This window comes from Myotis lucifugus, unplaced genomic scaffold (assembly GCF_000147115.1).
Source record: "Myotis lucifugus unplaced genomic scaffold, Myoluc2.0 scaffold_3427, whole genome shotgun sequence".
Classification (NCBI taxonomy): domain Eukaryota; kingdom Metazoa; phylum Chordata; class Mammalia; order Chiroptera; family Vespertilionidae; genus Myotis; species Myotis lucifugus.
The window spans coordinates 1-15,648 of NW_005874475.1; the positions used below are offsets into that span (position 1 = coordinate 1).

A 15,648-nucleotide genomic window follows, 5' to 3' on the forward strand; every position below is an offset into this window, starting at 1 on the left:
GTTTCTAATTGCTGTGCTAGGGCTTCATTTATTAACTTTATATATTAGTCACCATTCAGCCACCTTCACATGCCCAAAAGTGATTGTGGGTGAAAGAGACTTAAAGGAAGAGTGAAAAATAAAGGCACATGGTAGGCAGGGGCAGCATGGCTGCTGAGAGGTGGGCGTGGCTGCTGAGAGGTGGGCGTGGCTGCTGAGAGGTGGGCGTGGCTGCTGAGAGGGGGCGTGGCTGCTGAGAGGTGGGCGTGGCTGCTGAGGGGTGGGCGTGGCTGCTGAGGGTGGGCGTGGCTGCTGAGGGGTGGGCTTGGCTGCTGTGAGCTGGGCGGGGCAGGTGTGGCTGGCCTGGGTTAGGGGGCAGATGCTCACCACCCTTGGCCATGGCTCCCTCCCCTGGGGTGAGAGGTGGGTGTGGCACAGCCTGGGGCCCTTCCCCTGGCCCACGCCACCCTCACCCACTGTCCCTGGGCCGGCCATGATGCACGCTGGCCACCATGTGCCGTGACCGCCTCTTGGGGACCTGGCTGTGGCTGGTGCCGCCGCCCTGGACGTGGACGGAGCAGAGCAGGCCGCTCAGGAGGCTGCAGAGTCCTCGGCCGTCCCGACCAGCTGGCTGAGGCCCCAGCAGCCGCCCCTCAGCCTCAGGTCAGCTCCTCTGACCCGGGTTCAGGGGCCCATCCTGTCCCTGTGGGACCTTCCCAGGGACCCGGGAACCAGCCCTCCCCACACCTGGTCACGGGCCAGCTGTGTGCAGACTCCACGGAGGCCCTGAGCCACATCTCCTCTCGGAGCCGTCGCTGCCGACCCTGACCCTGGGGCCGGCCTGACCCTGAGGACACCGCCCTGAGGCCCGGCAACAGGCCTGCCAGCTCAGAGCCACAGAAAAGGCCCGGCTGCAGCCCCGTGAGGGCACACAGCCCCTGCTGACTGCGATCAGAGGGGCAATCCCATCAGCCCTTGGGAGTCAGAGCCAAGTGACCTCCCGGCTCCTGGGCATAAAGGCAGCCAAGGCGGCTGCTCCTTCAAATGCATAAATGCCCGCAAGGCTGCGGGTCCTCAGGGATCAGCTCATAGGAGAGCAGCCCTGGGCTCCAATAAAGGGCCCTCAGGACCCAGGAAATGGAGGTGCCTGAATATTCTGACCAAGAATTCAGAGTCACCCTCTTCAAGAAGACGAAGGAGATAAAAAGATTACGGATAAATAAACAATATCAGAACAAACAACAAAAACTCAGAACTTCAACTACAAAATACCATGCACACAGCTTCCATCTATTAAAGGACAGAAAATCCCTGGACATCAAGAGCGCAGAGCTGCCCAGGGGCTCAGAGACGCCCATGTGACACAGCTCAGGCCCTTTGCCTGAGGCTCACAGGCTCCCCTCGGTAAAGGCCTGAGGCCAGCAGCTCCCCCCCCCTCCAGGAGGTGCTCACACTTCATGTGGGAACAGGAGGGCCCTGCTCACACTCCCCATCCACCGGGAGACCCTCCCCGTCCTCAGTGACCTTTTCCGTGACACAGTCAGGCTCAGTCACTGGGAGGTTCCACGGACGGACAGAGCCGGGTGTCACTGAGCTGTCATTACCGTGTCCTGTTCACAATCCCATTGCCCCTGAGGGAAGGCTTTGGGTTCACATCGTCAGATTCTTCTTCTACTGAAATCTGTTCACATTCAATCTAGAGTTTTCTCTCCCAAACTTTGATCCTTAGAATCACACTGTGAATCACATCGCCTTCTTCAATATATTTTATTGATGTCAGAGAGGAAGGGAGAGGGAGAGAGGGAGAAACATCAATGGTGAGAGAGAATCATGGAGGGGCTGCCTCCTGCACACCCAGACCTGGGGATGGAGCCCACAACCCAGGCATGTCCACGGACGAGAAATCAAACCATGGCCTCTGGCTTCATAGTTGAACAGCAGCTGCTGGAGAAGTCACCACCTCACAGATGAGAGAAGTTTTTGTCTCACTTCCCCACAGGCCTGCAGCACTGTGGCACCACCAAGAGTGCTGTCCCATGCTGAGCAGTAATAGTCGGCCTCGTCCTCAGCCTGCAGCCCCGTGATGGTCAGGGTGCCTGAGCTGCCAGACCTGGAGCCAGAGAACCGGTCCGAAATCCCTGATGGTCGGTTGCTATTATCATAGATGAGGAGTTTGGGGGCCTTTCTTGGAACCTGTTGGTACCACTCTACACCATTACCCCCAACGTTGGTGCTGCTTCCAGAGCAGGAGATGGTGACCCTCTCGCCCAGGGACCCCGACACTGAGGGTGGCTGAGTCAGCACAGACTGGGCCCAGGATCCTGCAAGAGGGGGAGACACAGAGATGGTGAGTCTGGGTGTAGAGACAAGAGGAGGAAGAAGGGCCCATGTGTCTTCCCAAGGCCCCTTCCCCGTCCCCTCATCCAGTCACCTGTGCAGTGAGCCAGGAGGGTGAGGAGGAGAGGGGCCCAGGCCATGGTGGAGGTCATCCCTGAGTCCTGCTCCTGAGGCCCCACAGCTGAAGCAGAGCTCCCCACACCTCTCCCTTCCCCTCTTCATAGTCTGCAGGAGGGAGGGTCCTGTTATGCAAATGAGACCCCATCTATTTGATCTCTCCCTGGGCCCTGGGCAGGGCCCTCTGCCTGAGGATGGCCATTGGTGTGGGCGGGGGTGGGTCTGTGTGGGCCCAGGTTTGGGGAAGTCCCAGCTGACAGCCCTGAGCAGAGGGTCCTGGGCTTTGTCAGGGGCTGGTCCCAGCTCTGAGCACCCAGATCCCTCAGGAGCAAACCCCCAGCGCCCTCTAGTGTCCAGGCCCAGACACACCATTGAGTGACATGGGGGCCAGAACCCATGAGAGGCCAACTGTGCCTTCCCACTGCTCTGTCCACTGCCCCTGCCCTAGGGCCAGGCCAGGGTCCCCTCTATGGCCTCCCCTCACCTCGGGGCACCTTCAGTCTCTACTCGGCGTCCTCAGGGGGAGTCTGACCACAGCTCCCGGGGCTGGTTCGTGGTCAGGACTCAAGTGGCGGTTCCTGCACCAACTCTTAGACCAGGGTCATGGCTCAGGTCAGGGCCAGAGCAGGGACAGCCCGTGGGGCGCGTCCCCTTCTGTGTGGGACTCGGTTCTGTCTTGTGTGGGATTCACTCCTGGTGGCAGGAGGCCTCCTTCCCGTGGACCCAGGGCCCCGAGGAGAAAGGGGCCCTTCCCCAGGGCTGGGCAGGGGGGGAGGAAGCCCTCGTGGGCTGTCCTCGTCTGGGGTCAGGGGTCACTGTTATTTTCTGTCCATATTTCCTCCTCCTGACACCATCGTTCTCCATGAGCCGTGGGCTGTGGTCACTCCTGGGATCTGTTCTCAACGCACAGTCAGACGTTGGCATTTATCTGAGAGGAAAAGGGGAACAGGGGGACCTGCTGTCAAAAAAATGTTGATGTTTTCTAATTGCTGTGATTGGGTTTATTTAACACTTTACACTATATTAGTCAGCACTCAGCCAGCTTCAAATGCATGTATGTTATTACCTGTGAAAGTCACAATAAGGCTGATTTAAAAATTCTAGGATGGTGCATATTGGTGGAAACTGTGGGCGGAGGAATTGATGGAAAAGCATTGGTAACGGAACGCCTTCTGCTCCGGGTTGAAAGGTGTGAATAGACGTTTTCTAACATCACTTTACATTTCAGTGGTGAGTTGGGAGCTGTGCCCTGTGGTCGGGTCCTGCCGGTTGGAAATCCCCAGTCGCTGCCCAGTGACCCCCACGAGGAGTTTCTAGGAGCTTCCATCCGTCCCAGGAACAGAAGCTCCTGCTGCAGGCAGAGCTCCCAGGACACAGCGGTGTCGGCGCCAGGCCTGTCTCTGGGCGGCACAGCCACAGTCACTGCCCCTGGCGTCCATCATCCGCAGGACAGAAATTATGCCCTCAGCTCCTAGCAACAGCGGCCAATGCCCACTGGCCCCAGGCGATTCTGACTGCTCTCACTCGAGGGGGTTAATAAAGCAACTTCAGACTCCACGTGCCTTTTTTTTGTGGACAGAACATTAACATTTATTTTAATTTATTTTTAATTAAGATGTAATTGACATTAATTAGTGTCAGGTGTACGACATAATGACTCTGTGAGGTGTAAACTGCAGAACCATCCCAGAATGCGTCTCCTTGACCTCTGCCATCAGACGTGGCTACAAGTTTTGCTATTTCTTGTGCTGAGAACAGTTAAGATCCAGTCTCTCAGCTGCTTTCACAGACACAGTGTGACAGCGCCCCCTGCCGGGTCCCCATGCTGTCCACACTCCCAGAGCCAGGAAGTCACAGCAGGAAGTGTCTCCTCCTGGACCCCTTCACCCACTGGGACCACCCCCTTCAGCGCCCACCATGGCACCCCCCAATCTGCTATCGTGACAGCTGTGAATTGCCGATTTTTGTGCTTAAAATCACAGAGCAAATCGAAACCAGTGGCACAGCTTAAAGGGAGTAAATCCTGATGGGATGGAACAGGGCCAGGGGTCCTTCCAGCACAGCACACAGTGCTGAGCCCCAGGCAGGGTCGGGGCCAACCAGCTGTCACTCATCTCAGCCTCACAGGCCCAGTGAGTGAGGCCCAGGGGGAGGGAATGGGCCCCAAGAGTGGTGAGAGACCTTCCCGTCCTGCAGGACCCTGAGCCTGGGAAAGCGCTGCTCTGAGTGACACGGAGGCCAGAGGGGAGGGAGGACCGTTCATCCCCAGGCAGGGTCCACGGGTGAAGCTGGGCCCAGGGCAGTGATGGCGAACCTATGACATGCGTGTCAGAGGTGACACACGAACTCTTTTTTTTCGTTGATTTTCTTTGTTAAATGGCATTTAAATATATAAAATAAATATCATAAATATAAGTCTTTGTTTCACTATGGTTGCAAATATCAAAAAATTTCTTTATGTGACACAGCACCAGAGTTAAGTTAAGGTTTTTCTTTTTGTTGTTGTTTTTAAATATATTTTATTGATTTTTTGCAGAGAGGAAGGGGGAGAGATAGAGAGTTAGAAACATCGATCAGCTGCCTCCTGCACATCCCCCACTGGGGATGTGCCCGCAACCCAGTTACATGCCCTTGACCGGAATCGAACCCGGGACCCTTCAGTCCGCAGGCTGATGCTCTATCCACTGAGGCAAACCGGTTTCGGCAAGTTAAGGTTTTTCAAAATGCTGACACACCGAGCTCAAAAGGTTCGCCATCACTGGCCAAGGGCGTCAGCGAGGGAATAAGCAGAAGCCACAGGTCACAGGCTGAGCTGAGCAGGCAGCTGCTGGAGAGCTCACCCCCTCGCAGACCTGAGGGGTTTTTGTCTCACTTCCCCACAGGCCTGGAGCACTGTGAGTACCACCACTACTGCTGTCTGGTGATGAGCAGTGATAGACAGCCTCGTCCTCAGCCTGCAGCCCCGTGATGGTCAGGGAGGCTGAGCTGCCAGACCTGGAGCCAGAGAATCGGTCCGGAATCCCTGTGGGTCGTTTGCTGCTCTCATAGATGAGGAGTTTGGGGGCCTTTCCTGGGAGCTGCTGGAACCAGGACACATAGTCACCATACCCAACGTTGGTGCTGCTTCCAGTGCAGGAGATGGTGACCCTCTGGCCCGGGGACCCCGACACTGAGGATGGCTGAGTCAGCACAGACTGGGCCCAGGATCCTGCAAGAGGGGGAGACACAGAGATGGTGAGTCTGGGTCTAGAGACAAGAGGAGGAAGCAGGGCCATGTGTCTTCCCAAGGCCCCTTCCCCGTCCCCTCATCCAGTCACCTGTGCAGTGAGCCAGGAGGGTGAGGAGGAGAGGGGCCCAGGCCATGGTGGAGGTCATCCCTGAGTCCTGCTCCTGAGGCCCCACAGCTGAAGCAGAGCTCCCCACACCTCTCCCTTCCCCTCTTCATAGTCTGCAGGAGGGAGGGTCCTGTTATGCAAATGAGACCCCATCTATCTGATCCTCCCTGGGCCCTGGGCAGGGCCCTCTGCCTGAGGATGGCCATTGGTGTGGGCGGGGGTGGGGCTGTGTGGGAAGCCCAGGTTTGGGGAAGTCACAGCTGACAGCCCTGAGCAGAGGGTCCTGGGCTTTGTCAGGGGCTCATCCCAGCTCTGAGCACACAGATCCCTCAGGAGCAAACCCCCAGCGCCCTCTAGTGTCCAGGCCCAGACACACCATTGAGTGACATGGGGGCCAGAACCCATGGAGGCCACCTCTGCCTTCCCACTGCTCTGTCCTCTGCCCCTGCCCCAGGGCTAGGCCAGGGTCCCCTCTATGGCCTCCCCTCACCTCGGGGCACCTTCAGTCTCCACTCGGCGTCCTCAGGGGGCGTCTGACCACAGCTCCCTGGGCTGGTCCGTGGTCAGGACTCAAGTGGCGGCTCCTGCACCAACTCTTAGACCAGGGTCAGGGCTCAGGTCAGGGCCAGAGCAGGCACAGCCCCGTGGGGGCGCGTCCCCTTCTGTGAGGGACTCGGTTCTGTCTTGTGTGGGATTCACTCCTGGTGGCGGGAGGCCTCCTTCCCGGGGACACAGGGCCCCGAGGAGAAAGGGGCCCTTCCCCAGGGCTGGGCAGGGGGGTGGGGAGGAAGCCCTCGTGGGCTGTCCTCGTCCGGGGTCAGGGTCACTGTTATTTTCTGTCCATATTTCCTCCTCCTGACACCATCGTTCTCCATGAGCCGTGGGCTGTGGTCACTCCTGGGATCTGTTCTCAACGCACAGTCAGACGTTGGCATTTATCTCAGAGGAAAAGGGGAACATGCAGGACGCGCTGAGCAAAACTGTGGTTAAAATTTCTAATTGCTGTGCTAGGGCTTCATTTAATAACTTTATATATTAGTCACCGCTCAGCCAGCTTGAAATGCATGTATGTTTTATATGTGAATGTCAAAATGAGGCTGATTTAAAAATTCTACAATGATGCATATTGGTGGAAATTGTTGTTAGAGGAATTGATGTAAAAGCATTGGAAACGCTGTGCCTTCTGCTCTGGGCTGAAAAGGTGTGAATTGACGTTTTCTAACATCACTTTACATTTCAGTCGTGAGATGGGAGCTGTGCCCTGTGATCTGGTCCTAACAGTTGAAAATCCATAGTCGCTGCCCAGTGACCCCCACGGGGAGGTTCTAGGAGCTTCCGCCCGTCCCCGGAGGAGAAGCACCTGCCACAGGCCGTGGAGAGGCCTTGTCACCAGCAGACCCGCAGCTTCACGTCTCGGAGTGACCAGCCTGGGGGCCAAGTGAGGAAGCAGAGACCCAGCTTCCGATGGTCACATGGACAATGGGCCTCCCAACCTTTGGGCCACAGATTCAGGCAGTTTTCCCTGAAACCACTGGGGGCTGGAGGGGAATTAAATCATTCACAGGAGATGGGGGGGGGGGGGTTGTCTGAGGAACCCTAACCAGCAGGAAGAAGGGTGCTTCATGTCCTTTGAAGATCTAGGTATTAAAAAACTCCAAACCAGCCTTCTTCTTTTTTTAAGACATATGTTTATTGATTTCAGAGAGGAAGGGAGAGGGAGAGGGAGAAGGAGAGGGAGAGATAGAAAGATCAATGATGAGAGAGAATCATGGATCAGCTGCCTCTTGCACACACCTCACTGGGGATGGAGCCCAAAACCCAGACATGCGTCCTTCCTGACCAGGAATTGACCCGTGACCTCCTGGTTCATAGGTTGACGCTCAACAACTGGGCCAATCCGGCCGGGCCTCATCGCCTTTTAAAATCGTCCCTACCTCTTATTGGAGGACATCCCGCCACTCACAGCTGTCACACACCTCCAGGCACCGACTCCTGGCTGCTCTCAGTCTAGGGCAGGGGTTCTCAACCTTGGCTCACATTACAATCACCTGGGAATCTTGTTAAAATTCTGATTTCTGGCCTCATCCTGCGGAAATTCTGTTTCTTTGTTACTAATGATGAGGCCCAGAAATCAGGATTTTAACAAGATTCCCAGGTGATTCTAATGTGCAGCCAAGGTGAGAACCACTGGTCTAAGCAGTGGTCCGCAAACAGGCTCACAAGCCACGTGTGGCTCTTTGGTCCCTTGAGTGTGGCTCTTCCTAAGCCTTCGGAGGACCTAATTAAGTTAATAACAATGTACCTACCTATATAGTTTAAGTTTAAAAAATTTGACTCTCAAAAGAAATTTCAGCCGAGACCGGTTTGGCTGAGTGGATGGAGCTTTCGCCTGTGGACTGGAGCGTCCCCGGTTCGATTCCGGTCAAGGGCATGTACCTGGGTTGCGAGCACATCCCCAGTGGGGGATGTGCAGGAGGCGGCTGATCGATGTTTCTCTCTCATCAATGTTTCTAACTATCTAGCTCTCTCCCTTCCTCTCTGTAAAAAATCAATAAAATATATTTTTTAAAAAAAAGAAATTTCAATTTTTGATTCTGTTTTTGGCTCTGTTGACTAATGAGTTTGCCAACCACTGCTAGGGTGTTAATAAAGCTGCTATAGACTTCCACGTGCTGGTTTTTTGGAAACAGAAGATTCAGATTTATTTTAATTTATTTTTAATTGAGATGTAATTGAGATTAATTAGTATCAGGTGCACAACATAATGACGCTGTGAGGTGTAAACTGCAGAACCATCCCAGAATACGTCTCCTTGACCTCAGCCATCAGACGTGGCTACAAGTTCTGCTATTTCTTGTGCTGAGGACACTGAAGATCCAGTCTCTCAGCTGCTTTCAGAGACACAGTGTGACAGCGCCCCCTGCCGGTCCCCATGCTGTCCACACTCCCAGAGCCAGGTAGTCACAGCCAGAAGTGTCTCCTCCTGGACCCCTTCACCCACTGGGACCACCCCCTTCAGCGCCCACCATGGCACCCCCCAATCTGCTATAGTGACAGCTGGGAATTGCCGATTTGGGGGCTTAAAATCACAGAGCAAATGGAAACCAGTCGCATGGCTTAAAGGGAGTAAATCCTGATGGGATGGAACAGGGCCAGGGGTCCTTCCAGCACAGCACACAGTGCTGAGCCCCAGGCAGGGGCGGACCCAACCAGCTGTCACTCATCTCAGCCTCACAGGCCCAGTGAGTGCAGCCCAGGGGGAGGGAACCGCCCCCCGCAGGTGGGGAGAGGCCTTCCCTTCCTACAGGACCCTGAGCCTTGGAAAGCGCTGCTCTGAGTGACATGGAGGCTGCAGGGGAGGGAGGACCCTTCACTCCAGGGCAGGGTCCCCGGATGAAGCTGGGCCCAGGGCGTCAGCAAGGGAATAAGCAGAAGCCACAGGTCACAGGCTGAGCTGACAGACAGCTGCTGGAGAGCTCACCCTCTCACAGACCTAAGGGGTTTTTGTCTCACTTCCCCACAGGCCTGCAGCACTGTGCGACCATCAATACTGCTCTCGTATGACTCACAGTAATAGTCGGCCTCGTCCTCAGCCTGCAGCCCCGTGATGGTCAGGGAGGCTGAGCTGCCAGACCTGGAGCCAGAGAATCGGTCCGGAATCCCTGTGGGTCGTTTGCTGCTCTCATAGATGAGGAGTTTGGGGCCTTTCCTGGGAGCTGCTGGTACCAGGACACATAGTCACCACGCCCAATGTTGGTGCTGCTTCCAGTGCAGGAGATGGTGACCCTCTGGCCCGGGGACCCCGACACTGAGGATGGCTGAGTCAGCACAGACTGGGCCCAGGATCCTGAAAGAGGGGGAGACACAGAGATGGTGAGTCTGGGTCTAGAGACAAGAGGAGGAAGCAGGGCCCATGTGTCTTCCCAAGGCCCCTTCCCCGTCCCCTCATCCAGTCACCTGTGCAGTGAGCCAGGAGGGTGAGGAGGAGAGGGGCCCAGGCCATGGTGGAGGTCATCCCTGAGTCCTGCCTCCTGAGGCCCCACAGCTGAAGCAGAGCTCCCCACACCTCTCCCCTCCCCTCTTCATAGTCTGCAGGAGGGAGGGTCCTGTTATGGAAATGAGACCCCATCTATGTCTCTCCCTGGGCCCTGGGCAGGGCCCTCTGCCTGAGGATGGCCATTGGTGTGGGCGGGGGTGGGACTGTGTGGGCCCAGGTTTGGGGAGGTCACAGCTGACAGCCCTGAGCAGATGGTCCTGGGCTTTGTCAGGGGGCTGGTTCCAGCTCTGAGCACCCAGATCCCTCAGGAGCAAACCCCTAGCGCCCTCTAGTGTCCAGGCCCAGACACACCATTGAGTGACATGGGGGCCAGAACCCATGAGAGGCCACCTCTGCCTTCCCACTGCTCTGCCCACTGCCCCTGCCCTAGGGCCAGGCCAGGGTCCCCTCTCGTCGCCTCCCCTCACCTCTCGGCACCTTCAGCCTCTACTCGGTGTCCTCAGGGGGAGTCTGAACACAGCTCCCTGGGCTGGTCCGTGGTCAGGACTCAAGTGGCGGCTCCTGCACCAGCTCTTAGACCAGGGTCAGGGCTCAGGTCAGGGCCAGAGCAGGCACAGCCCCGTGGGGGCGCGTCCCCTTCTGTGAGGGACTCGGCTCTGTCTTGTGTGGGATTCACTCCTGGTGGCGGGAGGCCTCCTTCCCGTGGACCCAGGGCCCCGAGGAGAAAGGGGCCCTTCCCCAGGGCTGGGCAGGGGGGGGAGGAAGCCCTCGTGGGCTGTCCTCGTCCGGGGTCAGGGTCACTGTTATTTTCTGTCCATATTTCCTCCTCCTGACACCATCGTTCTCCATGAGCCGTGGGCTGTGGTCACTCCTGGGATCTGTTCTCAACGCACAGTCAGACGTTGGCATTTATCTGAGAGGAAAAGGGGAACATGCAGGACGCGCTGAGCAAAACTGTGGTTAAAGTTTCTAATTGTTGTGCTAGGGCTTCATTTAATAACTTTATATATTAGTCAGCACTCAGCCACCTTGAAATGCATGTATGTTATTTTATGTGAAAGTCAAAATGAGGCTCATTTAAAAATTCTACAATGATGCATATTGGTGTAAATTGTTGTTAGAGGAATTGATGGAAAAGCATTGGAAACACTGTGCCTTCTGCTCTGGGTTGAAAGGTGTGAATTAACGTTTTCTAACATCACTTTACGTTTCAGTGTTGAGTTGGGAGCTGTGCCCTGTGACCGGGTCCTGCCGGTTGGAAATCCATAGTGGCTACCCAGTGACCCCCACGGGGAGGTTCTAGGAGCTTCCGTCCGTCCCCAGAGGAGAAGCACCTGCCACAGGCCCTGGAGAGGCCTTTTCACCAGCAGACCCGCAGCTTCACGTCTCGGGGTGACCAGCTTGGGGGACAAGTGAGGAAGCAGAGACCCAGCTTCCGATGGTCACACGGACAATGAGCCTCCCAACCTTTGGGCCACAGATTCAGGCAGTTTTCCCTGAAACCACTGGGGGCTGGAGGGGGATTAAATCATTCACAGGAGATGGGGGGGTGGGGTCTGAGGTAGGAGGAACCCTAACCAGCAGTAAGAAGGGTGCTTCATGTCCTTTAAGATCTACGTATTAAAAACCTCCAACCAGCCTTTCTTCTTTTTTTAAGATATATGTTTATTGATTACAGAGTGCATGGGAGAGGGAGAGGGAGATACAAAGATCAATGATGAGAGAGAATCATGGATTGGCTGCCTCTTGCACAACCCCCACTGGGAATGGAGGCCACAACCTGGACATGTGTCCTGCCTGAGCAGGATTTGAACTGTGACCTCCTGGTTCAAGATCAATGCTCAACCACTGAGCCATGACGGCCGGGACACATCGCCTTTTTAAACCATCTCAACCTCTTATTGGAGGACATCCCTACACTCACAGCTGTCACACACCTCCAGGCACTGACTCCTGGCTGCTCTCAGTCTGGATGGGCGAGGGGAGGTAATAAAGCTACTTACAGACTTCCTAGTGCTGGTTTTTCTGTCGGAAGAAGATTCAGATTCATTATTATTTTATTTTTTATATTGATGTAATTGACATTAATTAGTGTCAGGTGTAAGACATAAGGACGCTGTGAGGTGTAAACTGAAGAACCATCCCAGAATACGTCTCCTTGACCTCTGCCATCAGACGTGGCTACAAGTTTTGCTATTTCTTGTGCTGAGAACAGTTAAGATCCAGTCTCTGAGCTGCTTTCACAGACACAGTGTGACAGCGCCCCCTGCCGGTCCCCATGCTGTCCACACACCCAGAGCCAGGTAGTCACAGCCTGAAGTGTCCCCTCCTGGACCCCTTCACCCACTGGGACCACCCCCTTCAGCGCCCACCATGGCACCCCCCAATCTACTATAGTGACAGCTGTGAATGGCCGATTTTTGTGCTTAAAATCACAGAGCAAATGGAAACCAGTAGCACGGCTTAAAGGGAGTAAATCCTGATGGAATGGAACAGGGCCAGGGGTCCTTCCAGCACAGCACACAGTGCTGAGCCCCAGGCAGGGGCGGGGACAACCAGCTGTCACTCATCTCAGCATCACAGGCCCAGTGAGTGCAGCCCAGGGGGAGGGAACGGGCCCTGAGGGTGGGACAGGCCTTCCCTTCCTCCAGGACCCTGAGCCTGGGAAAGCGCTGCTCTGAGTGACATGGAAGTTGCAGGGTGAGGGAGGGCCGTTCACCCCCAGGCAGGGTCCCCGGATGAACCCGGGCCCAGGGCTTCAGCAAGGGAATAAGCAGAAGCCACAGGTCACAGGCTGAGCTGAACAGGCAGCTGCTGGAGAGCTCACCCCCTCGCAGACCAGAGGGGTTTTTGTCTCACTTCCCCACAGGCCTGGAGCACTGTGGCACCATTGAGAATGGTGTCCCATGTTGAGCAGTAATAGTCGGCCTCGTCCTCAGCCTGCAGCCCCGTGATGGTCAGGGAGGCTGAGCTGCCAGACCTGGAGCCAGAGAATCGGTCCGGAATCCCTGAGGGTCTGCTGCTAGTACCATAGATGATGCATTTGGGGGCCTTTCCTGGGAGCTGTTGGTGCCAAGACACATAGTTACCACGCTCAATGTTGTTGCCACTTCCAGTGCAGGAGATGGTGACCCTCTCGCCCAGGGACCCCGACACTGAGGATGGCTGAGTCACCGCAGACTGGGCCCAGGATCCTGCAAGAGGGGGAGACACAGAGATGGTGAGTCTGGGTGTAGAGACAAGAGGAGGAAGCAGGGCCCATGTGTCTTCCCAAGGCCCCTTCACTGTTCCCTCATCCAGTCACCTGTGCAGTGAGCCAGGAGGGTGAGGAGGAGAGGGGCCCAGGCCATGGTGGAGGTCATCCCTGAGTCCTGCTCCTGAGGCCCCACAGCTGAAGCAGAGCTCCCCACACCTCTCCCTTCCCCTCTTCATAGTCTGCGGGAGGGAGGGCCCACTCATGCAAATGAGACCCCATCTATCTGATCCCTCCCTGGGCCCTGGGCAGGGCCCTCTGCCTGAGGATGGCCATTGGTGTGGGCGGGGGTGGGACTGTGTGGGTCCAGGTTTGGGGAAGTCACAGCTGACAGCCCTGAGCAGATGGTCCTGGGCTTTGTCAGGGGCTGGTCCCAGCTCTGAGCACCCAGATCCCTCAGGAGCAAACCCCCAGCGCCCTCTAGTGTCCAGGCCCAGACACACCATTGAGTGACATGGGGGCCAGAACCCATGAGAGGCCACCTCTGTCTTCCCACTGCTCTGTCCACTGCCCCTGCCCTAGGGCCAGGCCAGGGTCCCCTCTATGGCCTCCCCTCAGGACACTCTCTATGTTCCCCTCTGCTTCCTCCTGGGAGTCAGGACCCGTCTCCCTGGCTTTTCATGGTCAGAACTGAGCTGGTGTCACTTAAAGAACTTTCCTCCCAGGATCAGGTCCAGAGCAGTGACTGTCCCCAGCAGGCGAGTTCCCTAATTTTCAGGACACAGTTTTCTTTAATATCTCCCTCCCTTGTTAGAAATTAATTACACTCTTTCAATGTCCTTCCCTTCTGTCCAGTAGATTATACATATTGCGTTTCTACACATGCTTTAAGGTCAAGCTTTACCTAGTAACTGGCATCCTCATTAATAGGGAAATTGAATATAATATTTCCCACTCGTCTGTTTTCTGTCCATAGGAGAGTCTGGTGTCTGATTGTCTGACTGAGACTCACTGTGACCCCAGCTCCCTGGACACAGAAGGGGAAGGGACAGTGACAGCACCACCAGGACCAGAGCCTGTGAGGGGGGGACACTAAGCAATGACCTCACGGTGACCTGGGGGAGCACTTTTGGGGATGGAAGCAGAAGGAGATGCACCCTGGGGTGTGGGGTCAGAGGTCATGTGCAGGGCCCAGGGCCTGTGCCCCCTGAGGGAGGTGGGGGAGGCAGAGGCTCCAAGGAGAGGGGGGCAGCGTCTCCATGGCAGCCAGGACCCTGCCTCCCAGGTCCTCCCTCTGGGAAAGGGAGGCCAGGCTGTGGGGTTGGTGCTGTTTCTCACTTTCCTGGGGGAACTGGACCTCAGGTCACGGCCCCCTGATCGGAGGGGCTGTGGTTTTTATTGGATCTGAATGTGTCAGGACAATGGGGAGGTCAGGGGTCAGAGCTGGTCAGGGTGAGGCAGGAACTACCTTGCAGGTTTCCCTGCTGGGTTTCCAGACCCAAATGCACTAGTGAGGAGGGTGGGGCAGAGGGAGGCCCGGGGGCCCATGAGGGGAACTTCCTGTCTGTGTTCCCTCTGATCTGGACCCACACCTCCCAGCCACGGGGTCAGCAGGGGATGGAGCCCAGTTCCCGCTCCTGGGAGCACAGAGGTCCCTGGTGATGTCCTCTCAGGAGAAAGTGCAAATCCCTGCTCTGAGCCGGTGGCCGAGCTTAGGAGGGTCCCCAGGCCCGGGCCAGGCGCTGGGGCTGCCAGGCCTCCTCCCCTCCCGCCCTCGGCCAGAGGAGGGTCCGTCCCTGCAGATGTGGTCCCTCCAGGGACTGCCCAGCCCCCTGATCCCTGGTGCTGCAGCTCAGCTCACCCCCAGGCTGAGCAGGATGGACTGTCCTGACGGGATGTGACCTGGAGACGCTGCCACAAAGGCCCACAGACTGAGCCCCCCAGAACCAGGGAGAGGGTCCCTCTCAGGGGTGGGGCTCTAGTCTGAGGTCAAGGTGCTGGCAGGCCCGCCCTTCCAGGGAGGCCCCGGTAGGTGCTCTCTTGTCTCTTTCCAGCGTCTGGAGGCTCCGTCCAACCCTGACATGATCTCAGCTTGGGCCTCGGTCCCTGACTCTGTCCTCACAGCTGAGCCCGCGGGTCACGCGCCCAGGCCTCAGAGAGCCTGTGGGGACCTGCTCTGGGGCAGAGGGACCGGGTTTTGGAAGACACGGTGCTGTGACCCCCCTACAGGGCCCTGCCCCCCAACCTCACACGGTGTAAAGGGAAGACGGGAAGGAAATTCTTCTGGGATGGAGGCCCCAACTGCATTTGAACGAGTCTTTGTTTCCATTGTTGTTTGATGATATTGTTAAGTTTTGTCTCATTAATGAACTGCAGGCCCAGCTAAATTCAGACTTAACTGTGTGTGAGTGTGTGAGTGTGAGTGTGTGTGTGAGTGTGTGTGAGTGTGTGTGTGAGTGTGTGTGAGTGTATGTGTGTATGAGTGTGAGTGTAAGCATGTGAGTGTGTGAGTGTGTGTGTTTGAGTGTGTGAGTGTGAGTATGTGAGTGTGAGTATGTGTGTGAGTGTACCTCCCTTTTGCTGCTCCTGTCCATTCCCCTGTCCCCCTTGTTGATGACATTTGCTCTTGTCTTTAATTCCCCATGGTTCACAGCGTAGAGACATTGATGAGATTGTCTGGTCCGGGGACT

The 15,648-nt window shown here is 56.3% G+C and overlaps 1 pseudogene and 3 gene segments (V, D, J or C); all 4 read right to left on the minus strand.

Annotated features, from left to right (window-relative positions):
- Positions 1-452: 452 nt before the first annotated feature.
- On the minus strand, positions 453-2,468 carry LOC111824635 (the record flags this gene model as incomplete). The annotated part of the segment is given in 3 exon segments: positions 453-610; positions 1,969-2,300; positions 2,411-2,468. Coding segments are annotated over 3 exon segments (548 nt in total), but the record flags the coding sequence as incomplete, so codon positions are not given.
- Positions 2,469-3,343: 875 nt separating this feature from the next.
- Positions 3,344-5,808, minus strand: LOC111824636. The segment is given in 3 exon segments: positions 3,344-3,361; positions 5,274-5,641; positions 5,751-5,808. Coding segments are annotated over 3 exon segments (444 nt in total).
- A 3,437-nt stretch (positions 5,809-9,245) lies between these two features.
- Positions 9,246-9,771, minus strand: LOC111824637 (annotated as a pseudogene).
- An 889-nt stretch (positions 9,772-10,660) lies between these two features.
- Positions 10,661-13,127, minus strand: LOC111824638. The segment is given in 3 exon segments: positions 10,661-10,678; positions 12,625-12,959; positions 13,070-13,127. Coding segments are annotated over 3 exon segments (411 nt in total).
- Between the last annotated feature and the right edge of the window lie 2,521 nt (positions 13,128-15,648).